Source organism: Triplophysa rosa, linkage group LG13 (genome assembly GCF_024868665.1).
Source record: "Triplophysa rosa linkage group LG13, Trosa_1v2, whole genome shotgun sequence".
In the NCBI taxonomy this organism is placed as follows: Eukaryota; Metazoa; Chordata; class Actinopteri; order Cypriniformes; family Nemacheilidae; genus Triplophysa; species Triplophysa rosa.
The window spans coordinates 8977340-8999554 of record NC_079902.1 but is presented as its reverse complement, the minus strand read 5'-3'; the positions used below and the strand labels follow the sequence as shown (position 1 = coordinate 8999554).

The 22215-nt window shown below is 38.1% G+C and overlaps 1 protein-coding gene across 4 annotated transcripts in view; it reads right to left on the bottom strand.

The window, feature by feature from the left end:
• arap3 (ArfGAP with RhoGAP domain, ankyrin repeat and PH domain 3) overlaps window positions 1-22215 on the bottom strand; it is a 33925-nt gene that overhangs the window by 3473 nt on the left and 8237 nt on the right. Inside the window, exons 2-29 of one of the 4 annotated variants that reach the window (XM_057350035.1) lie at window positions 13471-14435; window positions 12994-13034; window positions 12601-12683; window positions 12447-12511; window positions 11418-11732; window positions 10457-10526; window positions 9769-9889; window positions 9483-9667; window positions 9172-9278; window positions 8708-8907; window positions 7522-7607; window positions 7237-7419; window positions 5552-5693; window positions 5344-5448; window positions 4762-4918; window positions 4571-4673; window positions 4275-4473; window positions 4081-4144; window positions 2950-3113; window positions 2623-2835; window positions 2378-2483; window positions 2148-2295; window positions 1893-1961; window positions 1741-1815; window positions 1507-1624; window positions 1273-1401; window positions 262-395; window positions 71-153 (exon numbers count right to left, since the gene is read on the bottom strand). In XM_057350035.1, the coding sequence (XP_057206018.1) occupies window positions 71-153; window positions 262-395; window positions 1273-1401; window positions 1507-1624; window positions 1741-1815; window positions 1893-1961; window positions 2148-2295; window positions 2378-2483; window positions 2623-2835; window positions 2950-3113; window positions 4081-4144; window positions 4275-4473; window positions 4571-4673; window positions 4762-4918; window positions 5344-5448; window positions 5552-5693; window positions 7237-7419; window positions 7522-7607; window positions 8708-8907; window positions 9172-9278; window positions 9483-9667; window positions 9769-9889; window positions 10457-10526; window positions 11418-11732; window positions 12447-12511; window positions 12601-12683; window positions 12994-13034; window positions 13471-14366 (4361 nt within the window). In that variant the 5' untranslated portion in view covers window positions 14367-14435. The remainder of the gene's footprint in view (window positions 1-70; window positions 154-261; window positions 396-1272; window positions 1402-1506; window positions 1625-1740; window positions 1816-1892; window positions 1962-2147; window positions 2296-2377; window positions 2484-2622; window positions 2836-2949; window positions 3114-4080; window positions 4145-4274; window positions 4474-4570; window positions 4674-4761; window positions 4919-5343; window positions 5449-5551; window positions 5694-7236; window positions 7420-7521; window positions 7608-8707; window positions 8908-9171; window positions 9279-9482; window positions 9668-9768; window positions 9890-10456; window positions 10527-11417; window positions 11733-12446; window positions 12512-12600; window positions 12684-12993; window positions 13035-13470; window positions 14436-22215) is intronic. The other 3 variants (XM_057350036.1, XM_057350037.1, XM_057350038.1) reach the window with 3 other exon arrangements.

The window sequence follows — 22215 nt, the reverse complement described above, 5'->3', positions numbered from 1 at the left end:
TTGGTTATTTCTAGTTAAATAATCTACCTTTATGAAAGGCTTCTTTTTACTTTTGAGATATGCATCTTACTTTGTGGGTGGCTTTAGTTTCTTCTTTATCCCCATGTATATCTTCAAGGTTTTCAGTTGCCACTCTTTCTCTGGCTTGATGCTCTGTGAAGGTGTAAAGAAATAAAAATACATTTTTAACTTTTGCCTTCAGTCATGCGTTTAACAACTTTTAATGAGTTAGAAGAGTTTGCTGATGTACTGTAAACATACTTTTCTGTCCTTCATAAGCAGTTTGTGGTCTTTAATTTGAAATAATCGCTCCTGGAATTTGTTTCCGTGCAGGAGTTTGGGCGGCTCATCCCGACACTTCAGAACTCCAGACTTTACTATCTCACTCTTGTAGGCTGTGAACCACAACACAGAGAACAGACACAAGGTCAGAAACAAACAACAATACAAAAAATACAAAGTCGGTGTTCTTTATGCAACATGTATAACAAGTTTATGCTCTAAATGTTAGTACTCATAATTTAAAGCACACGCATGACATGTAAAATGTCTGTGTGTGTGCTATAGAATGGCTTGTGAAAGTATTCAAACACCTTCATTTAACTCACATTTTGTCACGTTGCTGCCTTATTTCAAACTACTATTAATACAAAAATTTAACATTGAAAGGTTTGCTTTAACCAAGTACTGAGTACAGGGTTTGAGCACTTATGCAATTATTTCAGTTTTTTATTTTTAATCAATTTTGAAACGTCTGGAGTGATAGATGTGACAAAAGCAAGGTTATTTTAGTTTACTAAAATTAAAACTTTGAAAATGTTTCTGTTCATTGAAATCAAATCTAATATTGACCTAAACACGATTAGGAAAAACTTAACCAAAGGAAAAATTTAAACGTTTCCTCAAAGATATTTAAAATTACTTAATTAAGCACTAAAATTAAAATAATAAACAAACATAAAAAGTAATTAATATGACATAGCAACATAACATTTTTAATTATAAAATGACAAAAGCATATACCAATATTGCTAAAACTTTAACTAAAATTAACATAAAAAATAAAAAGCTAAAAATAAAAGCTAATTTTGAATATTAGTAAAACTAAATAAAGCTAAAATCAAAACTATCATAACTCTGGTCATAAGTTAGTTTAACATAAAGCAGCAACATAAAAAAATGTGAATAAAACGAAGGGGTTTGAATACTTTCGCAACTTTATTTTATTTCGTTTTTATTTCTTCACTTGTCTGAAACGGGTGTTGAGTTCACCTGTGAAAATGTCTATTGCTTCTCCTCTGGGCACCTTCTTCACCACCAGATATGCAGAGCTGGGATCGGCCATTTTACACCACTGCAGGGCCTGCTCCAGAACTTTCTCTTTGGGGTGAAGAGGTCGCTCTGTGAAAATAACATCCTGCATTTAACTTTATTTGTATTTTTTAAAGATATTTGTATGTTCTTTCATTCCAAATTGAATTTGTCAATTTGTATGCATTTTTCTACCGAGCTCTCCGTCCTCAATGGCCTCAAATGTCATCCACACGTCTTTCTCCCCTGCAGGGATGTTTCTCATGAACAGCACCTGATTGGTCAGCTCTTCAGCACACATTGTGGGAGACACCTGTCATACAAGCACAACAGGCATGACTTTATGTGATCAATGGTTTGTGTGTGCCGCCATGTGGTGGTGTTGTGCAACAGCAGCTTTTTTCCAGTCAAGTTTTTTGCTGATCTTACTTTTAGCGTGATGCAGCAGTCTGGCATCTTTTCCTCCAGATAAACCTCAATGATCAGGTCCCCTGCCTGTGAGAGCTGAAGAAATCACAGCAAACGACATTTTAACGTTTGTGAAATTTGAACAGAAATAAAAGCAGGTTGGTTTACTGTACCTGCGTGTGTTTCCAGGTGGTGATCAAACTGATTTCCAGTTCAATCTGTGTTTGGTGTTCCTCATCGATCTAAGCAACAAAAGGAGAGGTTAAACGACAAATAACAATGAATAAAACAATTGAATTATATTCATATAAAATGTATTCCACCGACAAGAGAGTACCAAATTGCACCATGGTACAAGAACGCATCTTGTAGGGTTTTTACTAAAGATAGAAGAGAACACAAATCATAATCTAAAGTGATCCACTTACATCAAAAATATACAAGTAGTTATCAATGAGGTCTTCTATGATCTTGACCTCATGTTCTCCTTTCCCATCCGTCTGAAACAAGCTTGGAGCAAACAGCAAGGACAGGTTCTTAGTGCACATCTGATTCAGGTCAGCACACTTCTGTACTCTGAGAGAGGAAGACAGAGACAGACATAGTGAGATACGCCCGGTGGGATCGGACTGGAAAAAGAAGATGAGATCTGACTGACCTGTAGAGGTGGCTGATGAGCGCAGCTAATGTCGTTCTGTTGACCCACGGTAAACCACGAATCAGCTCTTTGTATCGGTCCAATCGCTGTGTCTTTTGCGGTGTCTCTGCATATAGTATAACAAATCACTGAGATAACTCGCAATATTAAAAATGTTTTATTCATTTAGATTTACCAACATGCTATCTGATGCGTGTGACAAATTCATGATCATTTTCTCAAGTCTGAATGAAAGCTGTACTAACTGGCAGCTTCTCTCCAGAAGGGGTGCAGATCAGCCATGAATATGGGATCGTCGATTTCCCGGAAGAACCTCTTCAGTACATCGGTCACGTCCTCGATGAAATTGTCTCCGATACGAAGTTTCACATTCCGGGCATCCTTACGAAACTCATCCATGAGAAGTTTGATTCTGGACTTAGCACCATTTTTCCTGTATATACCCTCATGGGCCAAACCTGTGCGGTTCAGATAAAATCGTTGCGATTTTCATTCTGCATGAAATTATAGATTTGGACAGAGTAGAATTTCTAAAAATCAAAGCACAGGGAATGTATATTAGTCTGTCTTACCGTATTGCGTTATAAAGGCAATGCAACTGTCTACGATGATGGGGATGTCATTTCTGCTGAGCTGCTGATCTTTAAGAGTGTTTCCTTTTCCTCCAGCAGCTTTCTGGATGTCTGTGCACCACAGAGAGAAATCTGTCCGCCCCATGCCTTGCAGATGCAGAGTCCTGAAGACAAAACCATTTCATGACAATGATAATTATAAACAGCACTCAAAGGAATCACCCAAAACTATTAACTCATCCTGATGCTCTCAAATCAAATTGACATTTCTGGATATTCAGCCATATTTGAATAGAATCGAATTGACAATGCATGATTTGTATGCTTTCATGTAACTTGGATTATAGACGGTCTCAGAGGCAACGACATACAACGTTATGTGGCCCAAACGTAACGTCCGGTAGACCTTACTGCCGAGAAGTTTTTATTTAATTGAATACAATTAATATACAATAAAATACTCATATAAGTTAAATCTAAAATAAATTGTTGTATTATAACCAAACACAGACCAGAAGTTAACATTGGGCCAGCATGTGCATCCTATAAACCGTCTATACAGCACAAAAGTCATAACAGCTATTGTTTTGGTGTAATGTCAATCTCCATTCACTTTTGCTGTGTAGAAAAAGAACATCTGTAACACTACAACCTGCTTAACATCTGAACATTTTTTCTTGTGTAAGACAGAAAAAGAACAACATTTTGATTTGGAATAACTCTGATGCTTATAGCGTCCATAAAATCCAAAACGATGCTTTCAACAAGATTTGGACTCCATTCCTTCATTGCATCCCATCATATTACCATGAAACAGAAACACGTCTGACTGTAAAATACTAGTTAATAACAATATCACCGTAAGTACTTTTTCTAAAAAATTGATTTACTAATGGACTTATATTTTCGTTTTTGTCTCCTTTCCTCTTTCTAGCTTTCTGTTTGTTATTTTGCCTTTTTATAAACAAACCAAATAATAAACAAACAAAACACAAATAAATAAAAAATGAGCTGAAAAACAAAAAAGACAAATAAAGTGAACTTCTTCATTTTTGGAGTGAACTATTTGATTTCATGTGAAGTGTAACTTGGTTGTGGGAATAAAGTGTATAAATAAAGACCGACACCCACCTTCCTTTCTCAACAAGAACTAGGATGTCCTTCTTCTCATGGTTCTCAGTTTCTGATGCAATACCTTGATTTTTAAACCAAGACAAAGACGCGTAAACACATACTATTCAAGCAGAGGGCAAATTTAAAAAAAGAACTGAGAAGCATGTTTATCTGTGAAACACACTATCGTGTGATTGAGGTAGCAGACTCACTGAGCTCCTGGAGGCGCTTTAGGTTTATGATATCCTCAGCGGCGCCGTCATTTCCAGGACAGATGAACAGGTTGGACTTCTGCAGAACAAAGAAGCCTTCTTTCCACTGCTGTGGGTCTAGCATGGCCTTGTATCGCAGCACGCCCACTCGCTCGAACTCTCGCGCCAGCAGGCAGTGACAGCTGAGAGGGGTGGTGGCCTGCCAGCGATCAAAACAGAGTCGAGCTCTAGTGCACTGGTGTGAAAAGCTATTTCCTATGTGTGTAGAGAGCACAGCTCCACTGATTCATATTTACCTTCCCGATCGCTCTCGCCCAACTGTGCAACGCATCCGGAGTCTCCAGGCCAAACTGGACCAGTTTATCAGATGTGAGGTAAAGCTCGAAAGTGTATCGAAATCTGAAATGAACAAAAGGATGAATTAGGGAATGTTGTATTATGTAACATGTTGTAAGATATTACGATCAGTTGTGAATGTGAAACACACTTGTCAATAAAGCCGCTGTTGTTGCTGGAGTCAGGCCTGCTGACTCCTAAACAGATGATGTCTTTAACATCGATCTTCAAACTGGGCTCGTGACATCTGTCGGACTCATAAAAGAGGATGGACTTCTCCACCGAACACCAGTACTTTTGAAAATCTGCTGAGGAACATAAATCAAAAGGTATGAAAATCCCCTCACAGGATTTGTGATGCCGGCAGATATGACCGTATGGACTACTACCACAGTGGCCAAAAGTGATGGAAAACTGTAAACATCTTCCCTTTTTATCATTAAAGATGTATTAAAAATGGTGCATGTGTATTGTGTAGCTTGCGTAGGAGTGTAAACTGAAGCTCAACTTCAGTATAATAATAAAGGATCCCTGAAAAAATGATACATAACATATGCGTTTATAGAGTAAAGTCCCAGGAAAACTGTGTAGCAGCATCAATGCACAACTGCACCACCACGCTGCTATAAAATGTGCAACTGTGCAACAGTACAAAACGGCATTTTTTGTCTGAAGAGGTATATTCTGCTCCTTGAACTCTGCCAATTGGCTTGTGCTTGGCACATTCGCCTACCGTCTCTGGTTCTGCGAGATAATGTCCCTTTGTTGAGGGAGCTTGACTTGTAAAGGTAGCCCGAGTACAGGATGGCCTGCATGATCTCATCATACACACAGGAATCTGCATCAAAACAAGATTCAACAAAAACGTCACGTACGAAGTATAATTGACACATCTGCTGTGGCGAAATAGTGAGAGAGGAGGTTCCGTGATGTCATCGTACCTGCAGACTGCGTGTATGAGTAATGTGGAGACACGCGCTTGTCATTTCCGTTCGCGTTGGAGAGTCGCACGGCCTCGGCCTCGGCAAAAATCTGAGTGACTGTTTTCAGCAGGTTCTGCTCGGTCACCGCGGTGCACAGGGCCTGCGGGGCGATTACACACATGCACTTAAACAAATGCACCGATAACAGCACATACAGCCAAAGGACATTAAAAGAGTTCAATCCTCCAAAAACCCATTTATACACAGCAGTGCTTTTAGCTTTCTTCATTATTTACAATTCATAGCACATCCATCAGCCTGTTCAGGGGTATGCCTGAAATGAAGAATAATACACACAAATCTTGGCTTGACCGCTGGCATAATCTTTGGATGGCTTTGGCTATACTAAGAAAATATGTCCTTGCTGCTCCAGTAAAGGATGAATTAAAGTTGCTCAATGCAATAGTTTACAACGATTCCAAGGAAGTGTTTGGGTATTTCAAAATATCCTGTCTGCTGTAGTGGTGGAAAGAGGAAACGGATTTGTGTATTTGTGCAAAGGTTTTGGGGTTATACGGCTTTGACGAAAACATGACCTCTGCGCAAAAGGCTTGGTTCATGTGAACGAGGTTTACGCAACGGTGTCGGTTATTGCAGTCTATTGGGAAATCACTCTTGACTGCTGAATATCTGCGACTTTTAGGCCCGGTTTCACAGACAAGGCTTAGCTTAAGCCAGGACTATCCCTTAGTTAAATTAGGATAATTAAGTCACTTTTCAAAACTGTCTTAAAATAAATCATTACTGGTGTGCATCTTGAGACAAAACAATGGCACTGACATATTCAATTATATTTCAGGGCAAGTTATATCCAGTTAAGACCGCTCAAATATTAATTTTAGTCTGAGACTAGCCTTAAGCCTTGTCTGTGAAACCGGGCATTACAGTTATTCATATTGGATAAAAAATGAGTTCAATAAATTAAAAAGAATACTTTATTTACAAAGACTGGTCTGACAAAGAACAATTCATAGTCTATGAAATGTTTTGAAGAATAATATGGAAAAAAACATTATACGTTCTGCATTTCTTCCTTTAGTGATTTCATTCACTTCCACAATCTTAGGCATGAAAATAAGAATTTTTGTGGTAAACTCATTGAACTATGGGTTAAATATAGAATTTTCAAAAATGAAAACTCACTTTCTTGTCATTTCAAACCTGTATGACTTTCTTTCTTCCGCATAACACAAAAGAAGATATTTTGAAGAATGTTGTTAACCGGCACCCATTCGCTTGCATTGGTTTTGTGTCCATACAATTGAAGGGAATAGGTGCCAGTGCTGTTCGGTTACCAACTTTCTTCAAAATATCTTCTTTTGCATTCTGCAGATGAAAGTCATACAGGTTTAAAATGACAAGAGAGTGAGTAAATGATGACAGAATTTTCCTTTTTTGGGTGAACTATCCCTTAAGATCTCATTAAAACTAAAATAAGTATACTAAAATCTAAAACACCTTATTTTAAATAGGGCTTATGCTATATAATAATTTAATAACATTACTTAATAATGTTAATAATAAGCATGACTTGAACCAACAACAGTGGTTTTAGGTTTTTCTTCGCTATTTCCATCCTCTGTCTGACCTGGAGAATTCATCATGCTAATTTTACTACTGCAACTTTAAGACACATCCTTTACCTTAAGAAGCTCTTCCTGTGTGTTAAAACTGGGATGCGGGTGGCGGTATCTGCCCTCACGATACTTGTGGGTAATAAATTCCCTCCGCTGTTCTGGAGAGGCATCACAGTCCAGCTCTTCATTCGCAAGAAGTTTGGCCGCCCAGAATTCATTGGCTCTGTCATTGCCAAGCATTATAAAGAGCTACAACACATGAGAACGAGGGTTCAAGTTGACCTCATTTGTCAATTTTGAAAAAAAAACAGAGCGGGATATCAGGGTCTCACAATTGCCGGTCACCCTCACCTGAACGATCTCATTGCTCCACACGCTGGTGTCTAGTTTCAGACTCTGCACTTTCGACACCATTGTGCCGAGACCTCTGTGCTGGCCTGCAGGCAAACAGAACAAAAGAGGCATCACATCACTCTCCACACACCATTCACTCTGTTTGGCACACAATGACTTCCTGATATGGTGCCTCTGAGCCACTTTTATCTCTCCAATGAGTTTAAGAACTCTAAACAGCATCTGCATTAATCCAAGACGCTGCACTGCCATTACACGACACTTTCCAGCAACAGGCCACAAAACAAACCTTTTGCATCAATTATAGAAAATAACACAATTGTCTTAAGAGGATAAAAACACGAGTGCCCAAATACTGTCATAAATATATATATATATATATTAATATTTTCCCTACTTGATCATAAGCAGCAATTATTTATTTATTTTCAGATTTTTAACCCTTTAAATGCTGGTTTGTTTACATAATAATTTTGATGAAAATATATCAATTAAAAATTATAAATATTTTATTATTATCACAGTCTTGAATATTACAATGATTAACAACAACATTCATTTTTTTAAACTGAGGTAAAAAAAATATTATATTTTTCCCAATTTTGTTGACTTGTTTTTTAGCCAGTCCTGATCATAACTACCTAACTTTCATTCATTTTCGGGATTTTAAATACTAGTTTGTTTACATAATGCCACATTATTATTTCCCCGTGGTGAAAACAAAAACAAAGAACTGGCAGGTTTCTGAACTTCTACATCAAAATCAAGCTCACCTTTCATCTCTGAAAAAAAACAATAATAAAAGAAAAACGTTGCAAACAAGTAATGAAAAATGTGTTCGAATTTACACAACTCTGTGTAAAAATTTTGAAAATCATGGCTGTCGCAATTTTATGAAATGTTACATTTTTGGGGCAAAACCTTGGTTGCCAAGACTGCACACAAAAAGTGGGATGCTTCATATGACATTTTTTGGTAATTAAAAGAAATAAATATTAATAAGATTTGACTGCAATTACTTTAATAAATTTAACAACAGATTAAAATATGACATAGTTCTATTCTTACATTTGAATTCTTGGATATAAAAACAGTCAACACCGTCAAGATAGTCTGTGCACAATAAGTCATGATGACAAATAAGCCATCAAGCTGATAAGATTCACATCAGTCACGCACACACCTGCGCAGTTCTTGCAGATGACCACACAGAGATTGATGGACGCCCAGTCTGGATTGATGGCTTTGCAGTCAGCGCAGATCTTGTTGGATCTGTTGGACCAGATCTTCTCCGCCACCTCATAATCAGATAGTGTTTCTGCTATAGATTCCTGTATGGCCTCCATCCAGTCCCTCTTGTCTCGATCTGACTCTGCCGTAAAGCTGCAAGACAGCACACAACCTGCTTAATACTTCCAACCTGAGGATCCTATTAATTGTCCCTATGGACATTTCTCAAAATATCTTTTTTTGTGTTCCACAGATGAACGAGTCATATACAAGACATGATAGTAAATAAATGAAGACAGATTTTTGGGGGGTAAACTTGCCCTTTAAATTCAATGTAATATTTAAGAATCAGGAAGAAGTATTTGCAACAGGAGCAAGCTTACTTAACAGATAAGCATAGCGTGACTAGCGATTTACCTGAAGGTTTTATAAGGTGTAATGAGATCAAAGCTCTTGCCCTTCCCATCACGAATTGTAGCACCTCTGGCCTCAATTACAGTAATTCCAATCCCATTCTTAAAGCACTGCAGAGCACATACCACACACAAGTCACTTAAGGGAGAATGGACCGTTAAACCACATTAGGAAAACAATACAGGGCTTTTTATGAGTGTATTAGTGACCAGAGTATGTGCGCCCCAAAACAAAATGACATCAAACCGGACAGGAATAGGATAAAAAAGACCAGAATCAAGAGTAGTGTGCCTTTAAAAGCATTAACCCATCACCTGCTCACTCTTGTACAACCAGATCTGCTCCATTATAATGGCAGCGAAGATCTTTGACTTGGTTCCTTTGAGCTCCAGGAAACCACTCTTTTGGCAGTGACTGCCGGGGCCAAAACGTGGGCGGCCGAAAACCAGCTGTTCCTTCACTCGCTCCTGCAATGTGATGCACCATTTGCTCCTTTGGACTGCAAGGAGACATACAGCAAATTATTACATAAAAAAATGATTAGCTGCAATTTCAATGTTTTCAGTCAACAACAGAAAGGTGTTAAAAGAATGCGCATACCATCACTGTCGGCACGGAAGATAAATGTCCTGTGACTTGTCACGACCTCAAATTTGTTGTCTTTGGCTAGACGGGCCATTTGGATGGCAGCTAAGGGAATCACGCCTTTGGGATAAGCATCCTGTGAGAAACAAAAAAAACCATTTGGGTTAGGAATGTACCAGCATGTGTGACCTCGGCAGATAAACAACAGGAGTTTAAATGCAGAAGGTTTTCAGATTAAAAGAGGTCATATCGTGAAATAACGCAGTGTAACTTTGAAAAGTGAAACAGGATTATCTATTTAAACTAATACGGTATGAAGAATTATCTCGTTCTGAAAACCCATGGATGTCTGATGTCATGGACACATGACCACCCACTTACAGAAGTCATGTCAGACGTAACCAGAAATCTCAATGTCACTCTGTGTGAATGTAAAAGCAGGATATGTATTATTCCTTGACATCAGAAAAAAATGAGTGTAAAAAGTAAAAAATGTTGTGTTGTCGATGTGTTCTTTCTGGTTGTGTAGCACCTGCAAATTAACTTGCAGTACGTGAGTGTATGAAAAACTACATTTTTACAGTTTTGGTGCAAAACTTGGCCATGGTAAGTGGATCATATTTCATCACAACAAATGATAAATGTATGATGTGATTTCTTTAAAAAACGAAAACACGCCATGAGTTTGTTTGTGTACAAGCACCTTTTCACTACCGTAGTACATCAAGTTCTTCCCATCAAACTTCACATATCGCTTCTGGAATACATAGTTTCTACAAGACAGAAACACAGATTTGATTTTACATCAGACGCTGTAAAAAATCCTGTCATGTGTTGAGTAAGTACATCAGTGTCTTGAATCATTGTTTTAAACTGTCTCCTTACCTTACCCCAATTTACAATGCTAAGGTGTAATAATGACTAATAATTTAAACTGTCAGGTGGGATTTCGTGGGACAATGTCTGTTGTTTTTAAAGACATGGGAATAAAAAGTACTCTACAATTATTTTGTTTTGAAACAGAGATAGATAGAAAGGCAAAAGTTACAGATTTTCAGCTTTAAATCTATACAATCTGTCAAGGTTATTATAGTTTACTAAAATAAAACTTTTCTGTCTATTAAAATCAAATCAAATATTGACCTAAAAATTATTATAAAAACTTAAAGTAAATGAAAAATGACGCCTCGGAAATAATCTGAAATAAGTTTAAGGCACTAAAATTATAATACTAAACAAAAACTAAAATAAAAATTAATTAGTCTAATAAAGCAACATAAAAAAATAAAAATAATAAAATGACAAAAGCATATAACAAAATTGATCAAAATAATGACTAAAATTAACATAAAAACTAAAAATCTAAAATTAAAAGCTAATTTAAAATATGACTAAAACTACAATAAGACTAAAAACAAAACTATAATAACTCTGCTGTGTGTACATTAAAATAAAACATTAAGAAGATATAAGAAAGCAACAGCATAAAATTAGACTTGTATTGTAATAATGCATCATTAACGCAACATAAATGTATTTTGTCATTTTTACTCATTTGAAATTGCCTGCAAACCACAAGGAAGTGAATCTAGACATAAAGGATAAGCAGAGGACAGAAAAACGAACAGCAGGAGACACAGACAAATACATGAAGAAGGACAAACCGGCTAGAGAGGACAGACAGAGGGCAGAAACAGTCTGTGAGGAGACAGCAGGAAGTGAGCAGGTGAGAGGAGAGCAGCAGACCCGCTGGGGCGTACCCTTGAGGAGAGAGTTTATCTAGCCAGCCGCTGAGGATGGGTGCCACCCGCTCGGACAGTGAGGTAAAACTGGCATAGGGAGAGATGGTGTGGTCCTCGTCCGCTTCATTGGAGCAGATGTTATAAGGAAGGGAGAAGGAGTGAGCGGCCGGGGCGGGCTCACCCACTGTACAGTAACCTGGAGAATCAAGACGCTTCAACCAAGAATGATTTCGCTGCCTGTAAAAGCAGAAAAGGGACATTGTGGGAAATGATAAATACTGCAAAAAAAAGTGAAGTACAGCCCAAAACAGACATCTTGTTCAACTCAAAAATGACATTTCTTTGATCATTTTCTCGTATCGCTCCAAACCTGTTTAACTGTCCTCTGTGAACACAAAAGAAGAAGTTTACCATCTCCAAGCTGTACTTTTATAAACACAAGGACTGATGTTATTAAAGGTTAGAAAACGTGATGAAAATACTCCAAATGAAACTTACAAATTAAAATTACTTTTAAGGATCTTGACATTTTTTAGATCAGTGTTTTTAGTGACTTTTTTAGTGTCAGTCCCCATTTATTTTAATTTCTTGAAATTGTTTGGATATTATGCCGAACTTTTCCTTTTGTGTTTCAAAGACGGAAATTCATGCGAATGACCAGAATAATGTAAATTATGATTGAAAATAGTCTTTACAAGAATTAAGAACATTAAGAACAAAGTTACAAGGTTAAGAAATATTATTTTAGTCTTCAGAATCGGTATCGGCAGATATCACTCGGAACCATCGGTGGAAAAATGTAGTATCGGTGCATCCCTAAAAATGACACATTACACCACCAGAGATTGAAGAAGTCACAGAATTCTTTGTTTTAGGCAAAACTCTACAAATAGCTGTATATGACACTCACAGCAAAACATTTGCATACAAGCAGGTAACACTTTCACTTACCCATCATCTCTTAATTTATCTTTATTTGCAGTTCCAGTCATTTCCTCACTTTTGGTCCTCTCAGCCTAAACATATTCAACCATCAATAAACTCACTTCTATTCTTCTCCACTTCTGCAGTAAAGACTCTTCTTTCATTTCAAAGTGTCTCTCACCTCTGAATGTTGATATTGTCTCTTGCTTTGAAAAACTGTTTCACAGTATGGGTTGATCATTTCATCATCCTCCTCAGCAGATGCTGTGTTGTTTGGACCAAAAGTTGTAATTCATTTTTATTGGGGAATTAACTAATTTTCACTTTGCAAAAACAATGTTTTCTTAATCATTATTTTGTTTTCCAGTAAAATATCTCAATATCCTTACAAAAACGTATTGGTAACCAATATCCTTCAAAATAAAAAAGTGAATAATAATCCTAATTTACAGAAACTGTTACATTTATTTTTAAACAGTTTATTTTTAAACAGAAAACAATTTGCCAGTGGTACTAACAACTACAACTAGTCATGAATGATAATATGTGAATTGTGTCGCTATAATAAACCTACCAGACGTTCTTGCAGGTGTTTCAAAAACATTTTGTAAAGTGCTGTAGGAATACAAACAAAATTGTTGTGACTGAACCATGATAGAATCTTATAAATAAACAACACTAGTAGAACCAATAGACGGTTTTGGCGACAACAACGTAAACAAATGTTATGTGGTGCAAACTTAACTTCCGGTAGACCTCCGCTAAGAATCAATAACTGTTGAGTAGTTTTAATTTTATTTAAGACAATTAATATACAATAAAATACTAATATGAATGAATATGAATGTAAATTAAATATAAAACAAATCGTTATACTATAACCAAACACAGACCGTAAGTTAACTTCGGGCCCGGCGTGTGCGTCCAATAAACTACATTTAAACATGTAACTACAATTACTCCCAATTATTCACATATATCCGTGTGTAAATACACATAACAAAACATTAAAATGGTATTATTTTTTGTGCTGTTCTAAAATCATATTTACCTATGGTTTTCAGTAGATGGGCTGACCTCCTGGCGCGGAGGGGGAACGGGTACAGAGCGACTCCACGACGTGCGAGGGGTGTCTGATAAAGTGCCACAGTAGATTTCATTCGAGACCATCTCGAGCCCTGAGCAGGGAGGACTTGGGGGTGAACCGGGTGTGTTGGTGAAAGGAGAACACTGATAACCGGAGGGAGAGTCAGGGGGGGTGGAGAGGGTTGAGGAGCTGTGCCGGTCCTCGTCTGACATTCTCTTCAATGTGGTGGGAAGGATTCCTCGATTTAACCTGGGGGGTAGTGGGGGTGATGGTCCATAGGTCTCTGCAAATCTTTGCGGTGATTCAGTAAACGTTTTAACAATATCTGTTCTGGACGTAGTATAGAATAAACTCGGATCATCTACAGCTATATGTTTTGTTGGTAAAGAAATCTTTTCTTCTGTTAGTTTGTGGAAGACAGTTCTTGGTTTGGGTACCGGCTTCACGACAGTAGCACTGCGCTCAGAGTATGAACGTTTCACTTGTGCACAAAGATTCGGGGCAGATCTGTTACGTAAGGCTTCAAAGGACGTTCCAGAATGTCCTGAAGGGGAAAGAGGCTCCGCTTTGACAGGGGTCACCTCGTGAATGTCCGACTCTGAATTACAGCGATCTAGCAGTGGCTCTTTCCTTTGATGCTGACAGATCATTTGAGTGTGCTCCACCAGTTTGAGGATCCGCTTCCTGTGGCCGGTGGCAGTGACTCCTACCCTGTTCAGGGCTGCATTGTCCACATGACAGAAGTCTCGGGCGAGGAGAAAGCCGGCCTGACGGAAGTGGTTTAGATACCTCTCGAGGTGGATAGAAGCCAACAGGTCCTCTGCATCCGAGCATGGACCGATTGTTGCCATAGTGTGCATGAGTGCTCATTAGGCTGCAGGCAAAACTGCAGCAGATTTGGCCAGGAGAAGACGGCAGCAGTTTTTCATCTGAGAAAACAAGCAAAGAATACTGTATGTGTATATGTTTTTTTTTCAATTACAACACATTTACATTACCCAATCACCTAAATAAAAATAAATTAAATTAGTCTAGAATCCAAGACAAAATGTTAAATACTTTCTTATTTGATAGGTGGCTTTGGATAAAAGCGTCTGCTAGATGAATAAATGTAAATGTACTAGTTTCACAATATACTAGTATTGACAACTAATGGTGATATTAAATTGTGTTAATACTACACCTATCCTAATATTGTAGACAATTCAGCACCCATTTAAAAGTCGCCTTAAAGTGATAGTTCACAAAAAACATTTCAAACCTGTATGACTTTCTTTCTTCTGCAGAACACAAAAGAAGATATTTTTAAGAATGTTTAACCAAACAACAGCGGTACTCATTGGGACCTATTGCGACGCAAGGGTTTTTTGCTAATTTCAGTCCGATGCAGTTATCATTTTCACATCCTGCGCCACTTTGTTCAAATAGCAAATGCGTTTGCACCCATTTGTGCGCCCATGGGCATGCTGGTCTGAAAACGAGGTGCGTTCAGGCGCATTGTTGGCACGTTGCTATTTTAAGGCAACTGAAATAGACTGCGCTATTGACCAACTGAAACCTGGTCTAAAGTCAATGGCGTAATATTTTTTTAGTTATTTAAAGAGCGCAATAGTAATATGTGCCGATAGCGCCAATATCAACAAAATGTAACGTGAATTTGAATTGATTGATTCAATAAAATGAATATTGTGAATTATTTTGGCCACGATTACTGTGTAGTAAAATCTGATATTGTGATGTAGATGTAATCAGGGTTTATTTGCTAAAGTGCATAACCAACTATTTAAAGCTGCAATCCATAAAGTTTGCCTCTCTATCGCCAACTGTGTTTGAAAAATAAAACTGCAGGTTACTACAGTTACATCTTTATGGACGTCAAACTGACATTTCCTGTAAAATCTGTCCCAATGGATGAAATTATAAAACATATTTTTTAGCTTATTATTGCGACTAAAGATAGTTTCAACAATGTTTTATGCACTTTTATATAGACGTTTCATCTTAACGACATAAACAAACGTTACTGCGCATGCACACTTTTGTAACCCCAACTTAATTTCCGGTACACATTCATAAACAATACACTGCGTTCCAAATTATTATGCAAATTGGATTTAAGTGTCGTAAACATTTAATTTTATATTGTTCAATTAAACTTATGGATGGTATTGTGTCTCAGTGCTCTTTGGATCACTGAAATCAATCTCAGACACCTGTGATAAGTAGTTTGCCAGGTGAGCCCAATTAAAGGAAAACTACTTAAGAAGGACGTTCCACATTATTAAGCAGGCCACAGGTTTCAAGCAATATGGGAAAGAAAAAGGATCTGTCTGCTGCCGAAAAGCGTCAAATAGTGCAATGTCTTGGACAAGGTATGAAAACATTAGATATTTCACGAAAACTTAAGCGAGATCATCGTACTGTGAAGAGATTTGTGGCTGATTCAGAGCACAGAAGGGTTCGTGCAGATAAAGGCAGAATGAGGAAGGTTTCTTCCAGACAAATTCATCGGATTAAGAGAGCAGCTGCAAAAATGCCATTGCAAAGCAGCAAACAGGTATTTGAAGCTGCTGGTGCCTCGGGAGTCCCGAAAACCTCAAGGTGTAGGATCCTCCAGATGCTTGCAGTTGTGCATAAACCTACTATTCGGCCACCCCTAACCAATGCTCACAAGCAGAAACGGTTGCAGTGGGCCCACACATACATGAAGACTAATTTTCAAACAGTCTTGTTTACTGATGAGTGCCGTGCAACCCTGGATGGTCCAGATGGATGGAGTAGTGGATGGTTGGTGGATGGCCACCATGTCCCAACAAGGCTGCGACGTCAGCAAGGAGGTGGCGGAGTCATGTTTTGGGCTGGAATCATGGGGAGACAGCTGGTGGGCCCCTTTAGGGTCCCTGAAGGTGTGAAAATGAACTCTGCAAGGTATGTAGAGTTTCTGACTGAGCACTTTCTTCCATGGTACAAAAAGAAGAACCATGCCTTCCGTAGCAAAATCATCTTCATGCATGACAATGCACCATCTCATGCTGCAAAGAATACCTCTGTGTCATTGGCTGCTATGGGCATAAAAGGAGAGAAACTCATGGTGTGGCCACCATCCTCCCCTGACCTCAACCCTATTGAGAACCTTTGGAGCATCCTCAAGCGAAAGATCTATGATGGTGGGAGGCAGTTAGCATCAAAACAGCAGCTCTGGGAGGCTATTCTGACATCCTGCAAAGAAATTCAATCAGAAACTATCCAAAAACTCACAAGTTCAATGGATGCAAGAATTGTGAAGGTGATATCAAAGAAGGGGTCCTATGTTAACATGTAACTTGCCCTGTTAGGATGTTTTTGATTGAAATAGCTTTTGATTTCAGTAAATATGACCTCCTAATGCTGCAAATTCAACAAATGACCATTTTCAGTTTTTTACAACCTATGAAATGTTTTCAAACTCTGTTGTGCATAATAATTTGGAACAGTGCATTTTGAGTTTTTCATTTTTTAAATAAATACTGTTGTCAGTGGGAGGTTTGTTCAATAAAATTCCAAATGTACCCTAACTGTTGATTACTTGAAAATTATACTGACTGTCATTTGCATCGACAAATTAGGAAAACCAGAGAAAGATATCATTTGCATAATAATTTGGAACCCAGTGTAGAGTGCCTGTAGATTATTTCTGATAACAATCAAAAGAAACCTTGAAGAACGATTGGCTAAACTTGTCTCTCCAATATTTTGACTTTAGACTAGGGATGCACTGATACCACATTTTCCTTTGCCGATCCGATTCCGATACCTGAATTCTGAGTATCGGCAGATACCGATCCTGATCCGATACTATACTGTTTGTCTTGATCAACGTAGAATTGCATATTTTTATCTTTTATTGCCAGAGGTGGATAGTACTTAAGCATTTTTACTTTCAGGTACATTTTAAAATATCTGTACTTTATCAGAGTGTTTTTACTTACAAAAAATACTTCCCTACATTATAAAGCACATCATACTTTTTACTCCACTACATTTCATAAATAGATGTTGTTTTCAACCTTTTAATCCTTGAGTACATTAAAATCTACTACTTTCTTTTACTTAAGTATTTTTACTTTTAAATGTAGAAAAGTAGGATTTTTTAAATGTAATTAAGTACTGTATTAAAGGTAAAAACCATATAAAAATGAATTTATAAATTCTACAAGAGTATGATATATGCTTTACAATATGGTCTCATAAAGTACAGATACTTAAAAAATGTTTAACAAATAAATCTCTGTTTATTGCACAAAACTATCACTGTATAAAAGTCTCCAATGCAGAGTGGAACAGACTTGCTCATGCGCATCCTGGACACAGAATGATGCGCTTAATAAATTCGCTTCTACGTTATTTACAATCATGCGCGTTGGACGCAGAATGATGCGCTTAATGCACCGTTTCACTCACGAGCATCCCAGACTCATAATGATGCGTCCTTGTGATGATCCTTCTGATGTCGCGGGGATCTTTGCTCCTCAAGTTCAAAACAGTTATAACACAAAGGGAAGAGATACTATGTTATGTGTTTAACACATAGTGCATTGCATCCATCCAACAGTTGAAAAAAGTGTTATTGTGTATGAATGACGCACAACATAGACCGCTTTTAAACAAAACCATAGACTATTATCTAGTGATTATGAAGAATAATGAAAACATTGGAACGAGTAACGTCCTGACTGTTACCGGACACATGCATGCTGGATGGAGATTGACAGCACCAGCGGAGGTCAGAGTTTCTTAATTATGCTATATTGGTTTATTCCTCGCATAAAGCTATCGAAATACATGACGTGGAATACAGTGCATGAAAACTTTTACGGTGGTTTCCTGATAGTTAGTCCTTTTTGACGCTTAAGAGTAACATCCACGGGTAACGCAACAGATCGGATTTGAATGGAACCCGTCAGTCCAATACCCGATCCAGCAAAAAATACCCGCATCGGCCCCAGAGTATCGGATCGGTGCATCCCTACTTTAGACTCCGATAACAAGCTAAATTCTAGATGTCAATGTACCATACGGTTTGTTTAAATGCGACCAAACTACAGGACCCATTCAACAAATTGTTTATTTAATAAAATGAACAAACAACAAAATTCAACTAATCGTTTATTTATTACAATTATTGTACAGTAAAATAATAATACAAATAATTATTACACATAAATTAAATTAAATATAAATAGTTATATTATTAGACACTAGCCAAACAAACCGGAGGTTAACTGGAGGTCAGGCTCGCGCACGTCCGATGAAACAACTTCAACTTCATTTATTTATATAGCACATTTAAATGCAATGTTGTTGCCCAAAGTGCTTCACAAATTTAAAATCCAATAAAATACACATATAAACAACATACACGTACGACAGCATTTGTAAGAGATTCCCACATCAAACTTTCCCTACTTCAAAAGCCAGACTGAAGAAATGTGTCTTCAAAACTGAGAGATGAATCTATTATAACGGCAAGATTTCTCACACTGTCTTTCACTGTCATTTATAAGGGAGCAAGAGCGTTGGATATCTTCTAACTTTAGCCTTAGAGGGACCGAATAATATGATTTTTTTCCATTGAGCTGAAGAAAATGATTGGAGAGCCAACCTCTCCAGCAGTGTGTAAAACAACTGACTTTTGTTTATTTTAACAAAAAAGTTGCAGTTATCTTCTTAAATAACAAAATGTAACATAAACATGTCAATTGAAAATGGAATTCTTAAACAAAAGACATGTCTGATGGTTGCAGTGGGTTTAATGGCCTTTCATGACAGAGAGCATTTTTCAGGGGGATGAGATGGAGTCACTGTGGCATTTTCAGATGAGGCCATGACCCCACTCCCTGACTAATAAAACCACCGTAACAGAACAATGAGCAAAGTCATCAACCGTGCAATAACACATCTGTACTTTTTAAATGAGCACTCCTGGAAGAAACACAAGAATATTAGGCTACACATTGACAAATCATAAGATATAACACAACAAACGCACAAAGATGCACAATAAAGCAGGATTCCAGAAGACTATTATAGAAACATTAATTCACAGAAGCAATGCCGCTGAAAATCTGGTAAACATAAGGACTCCAAGAACTAGCAACAAGTCGAGAAAAGAACTGACTCCACTGGGGTGGGCCTGGGAAAAAATCTGTGTGGGTGGGACCACGTCTGTTTAAAGAGGGTGGCATAACTTGCAGACTGACCCTGTGTGAACACATTCGATAAACATTTATAATGTGTTCCCCGACCAAAAGACATTTTCCTGATTATGTGTCCCAAAGGTTGACGGCACTTGAGAACACTGGGCTTGCAAGAATCTCAAGGATACAAATGGCACCCAGCCAGAAAACAGAGCCGCCACATTGCATGACACTAAAGAGGGCGGAGTCTGATGGGTGGGCGTGATGATTGGTTGAACCATCATCAGAAGTTGTCTCTCAAATCCCTAAAGGAAGCACAATACTCAAAGGACTCTCAAACAGGAGGTACTTAAGTGCAATTGTGCATGCAGACTTTTCAAACCTATTTTTGTAGTCAATTTCCATAGAACTCCACTACAAACGTATAAAAGTTCAAAGTAAGAAACTGAACTATGTTAAAAAGCTGTGATGACATCAACAGGGTCCGTTTCATTCTACGACACTAAGACCGAGTAAAAAAGCAGACTTTAAGGGCTGTTAAAAAAAGATGGTGAGTCATATCCTTTTCTTCCTTTGTCTGGACTCTGGATGCTAACCTTTGGCTCGGGCGCTCTGATTCACAGGATCCCACTCGGAGAGGGGAGGCAGGAAGCTTGTGAGGCTGACTGATAAAGTGTGACCTGAGGAAAGCAGAGGAACGGGTTCGGGTGTTGTCCTCTCCCCCTGACAGCAATGCAGAAAAACTCACTTCAGAAAGCTGTCATCACCAAATAAATTATGCCATCCACCAGTGGCAAAAATATCTGATAGATTAACAAAACTGTCAATTGGCCAAGTGCGAGGAACATACTTAACCGAGTATTTTTCAACCTCACATAAAAAGACATTCACACGTATGTGTGACAAAATCTGCCACTGTTGTGTAAAAGGAAACAGAACCATTACGTCGAAAGATCAAAACCACAATTACAATTTGATTACACATAGCTCAGATCATGGATGTGTTTATTTTGAAACAGATCTGATGCAAACCAGATCTGAGAAGAAATATAAATGCACTGTAAGTCACTATGGATAAAAGATGCCAATCTGCCAATGCAAATGGTACTCAACTACAGAATGACAAGAAAGCCTGTAAGGGAAAGAAATCCTTGTATAAACCGCTAATCCATTTGTGCTCTGGATATAAAGGATACAAATGATCAAATCTTGCATTGTGCTGAGAAATGGTGTGCTGTTGCTTCTAAAAGCAGCAGATTTGCTTACAAAAATCCCATAGACTTCCACTTACACAGTGGCTCACGCCATTTTAGGAGAGCAGAATATAAAAGATTTTAGTGGCTCTTTAGACTTGATCCGGAAACAAACCAGCAACCACCCGGAACACCATAGGAACCTCATAGCAACACCCTGGAAACCACTTAATGTTCACATCTTTTAGTACAAATCTAGTAAAAACCTCTGTAATGTTAACTTTTCATTCAGTAAAACACACTGTAAAGGAAGTAGGACAACGATCAGCCCTTAAAAATGGACAATGCTCTGTGACCACATTCCCTCCACAGTGTGCCCTGGGGATGCCGGGGGAAGGGACCTTTGAAGATAAGGAAGGACCTTAAGAAGCATGGAGATGGACCCAGACAGGCCTGTTCTCGCAGCTAAAGGTCTAGAGAAGGTAAAGATGATGGCCACCACCAACAACATTTGTCATGTGTTTTGCTGGGAAAACAGAGAGCTGCTCTGTCCTCTCCGCCCCACCTTCGTTTATCTGGATGGCCGATCTGGGTTTTCTCTGAACTACTGAGTACACAGGATACAGCTGTCCCTCAAACAAAGCCCCCTTCCCACCTTGCTTCTGAGGTAGAGGAAAAATTATCATTTCTAGGGATGCACCGAAACGAACATTCTTGGCCGAAGCCGAACATGATGTGAAACACTTGGCCGAATAATACCGAACACCGAACATGGTTTTTTGCATTTCTTCTATTTATTAAGCTATTTTTTTCACTATTGCACAAACTGAATAGTCAAAATGTGCTTTTTATAATTTGTCTTGCTTTTCAATAAAATACAATACAACTTAATATAAAATTGAGCAAAACAAAGTAAATTCAAACAAAAAATTGAGCCCTCTCCCTTCATGAATAGCCTATATTAATTAGGCCTATAACTGACTGCTAAAAGAATGTAATGTAAGTTACTCTGTACCCCTACAACAAAACACTTCATTAAAAACTGTCATTCCACATTAGGCCTATAAGCAAAAAATACGAATAAACTAAAACTGTTGAATTATTATAGGCTACATTGCAAAATGATTTGAGAAAAAAAAACATCCAATGCAAGCAATTCTGACTGATGCTGACTGACAACCATATCAGTTCACGTCTCTCCTCCAAACTCCGCCCACAAAAGATGACTGTTCTCTCAGAAGGTGCACAGAACATACTTTGACAAGTTGTTTAGTACAGGGAACTGTGTGCACGCGACCACTGTATGATGTCAAAGGATGTCGCGAGCGGCGGGGCTACTG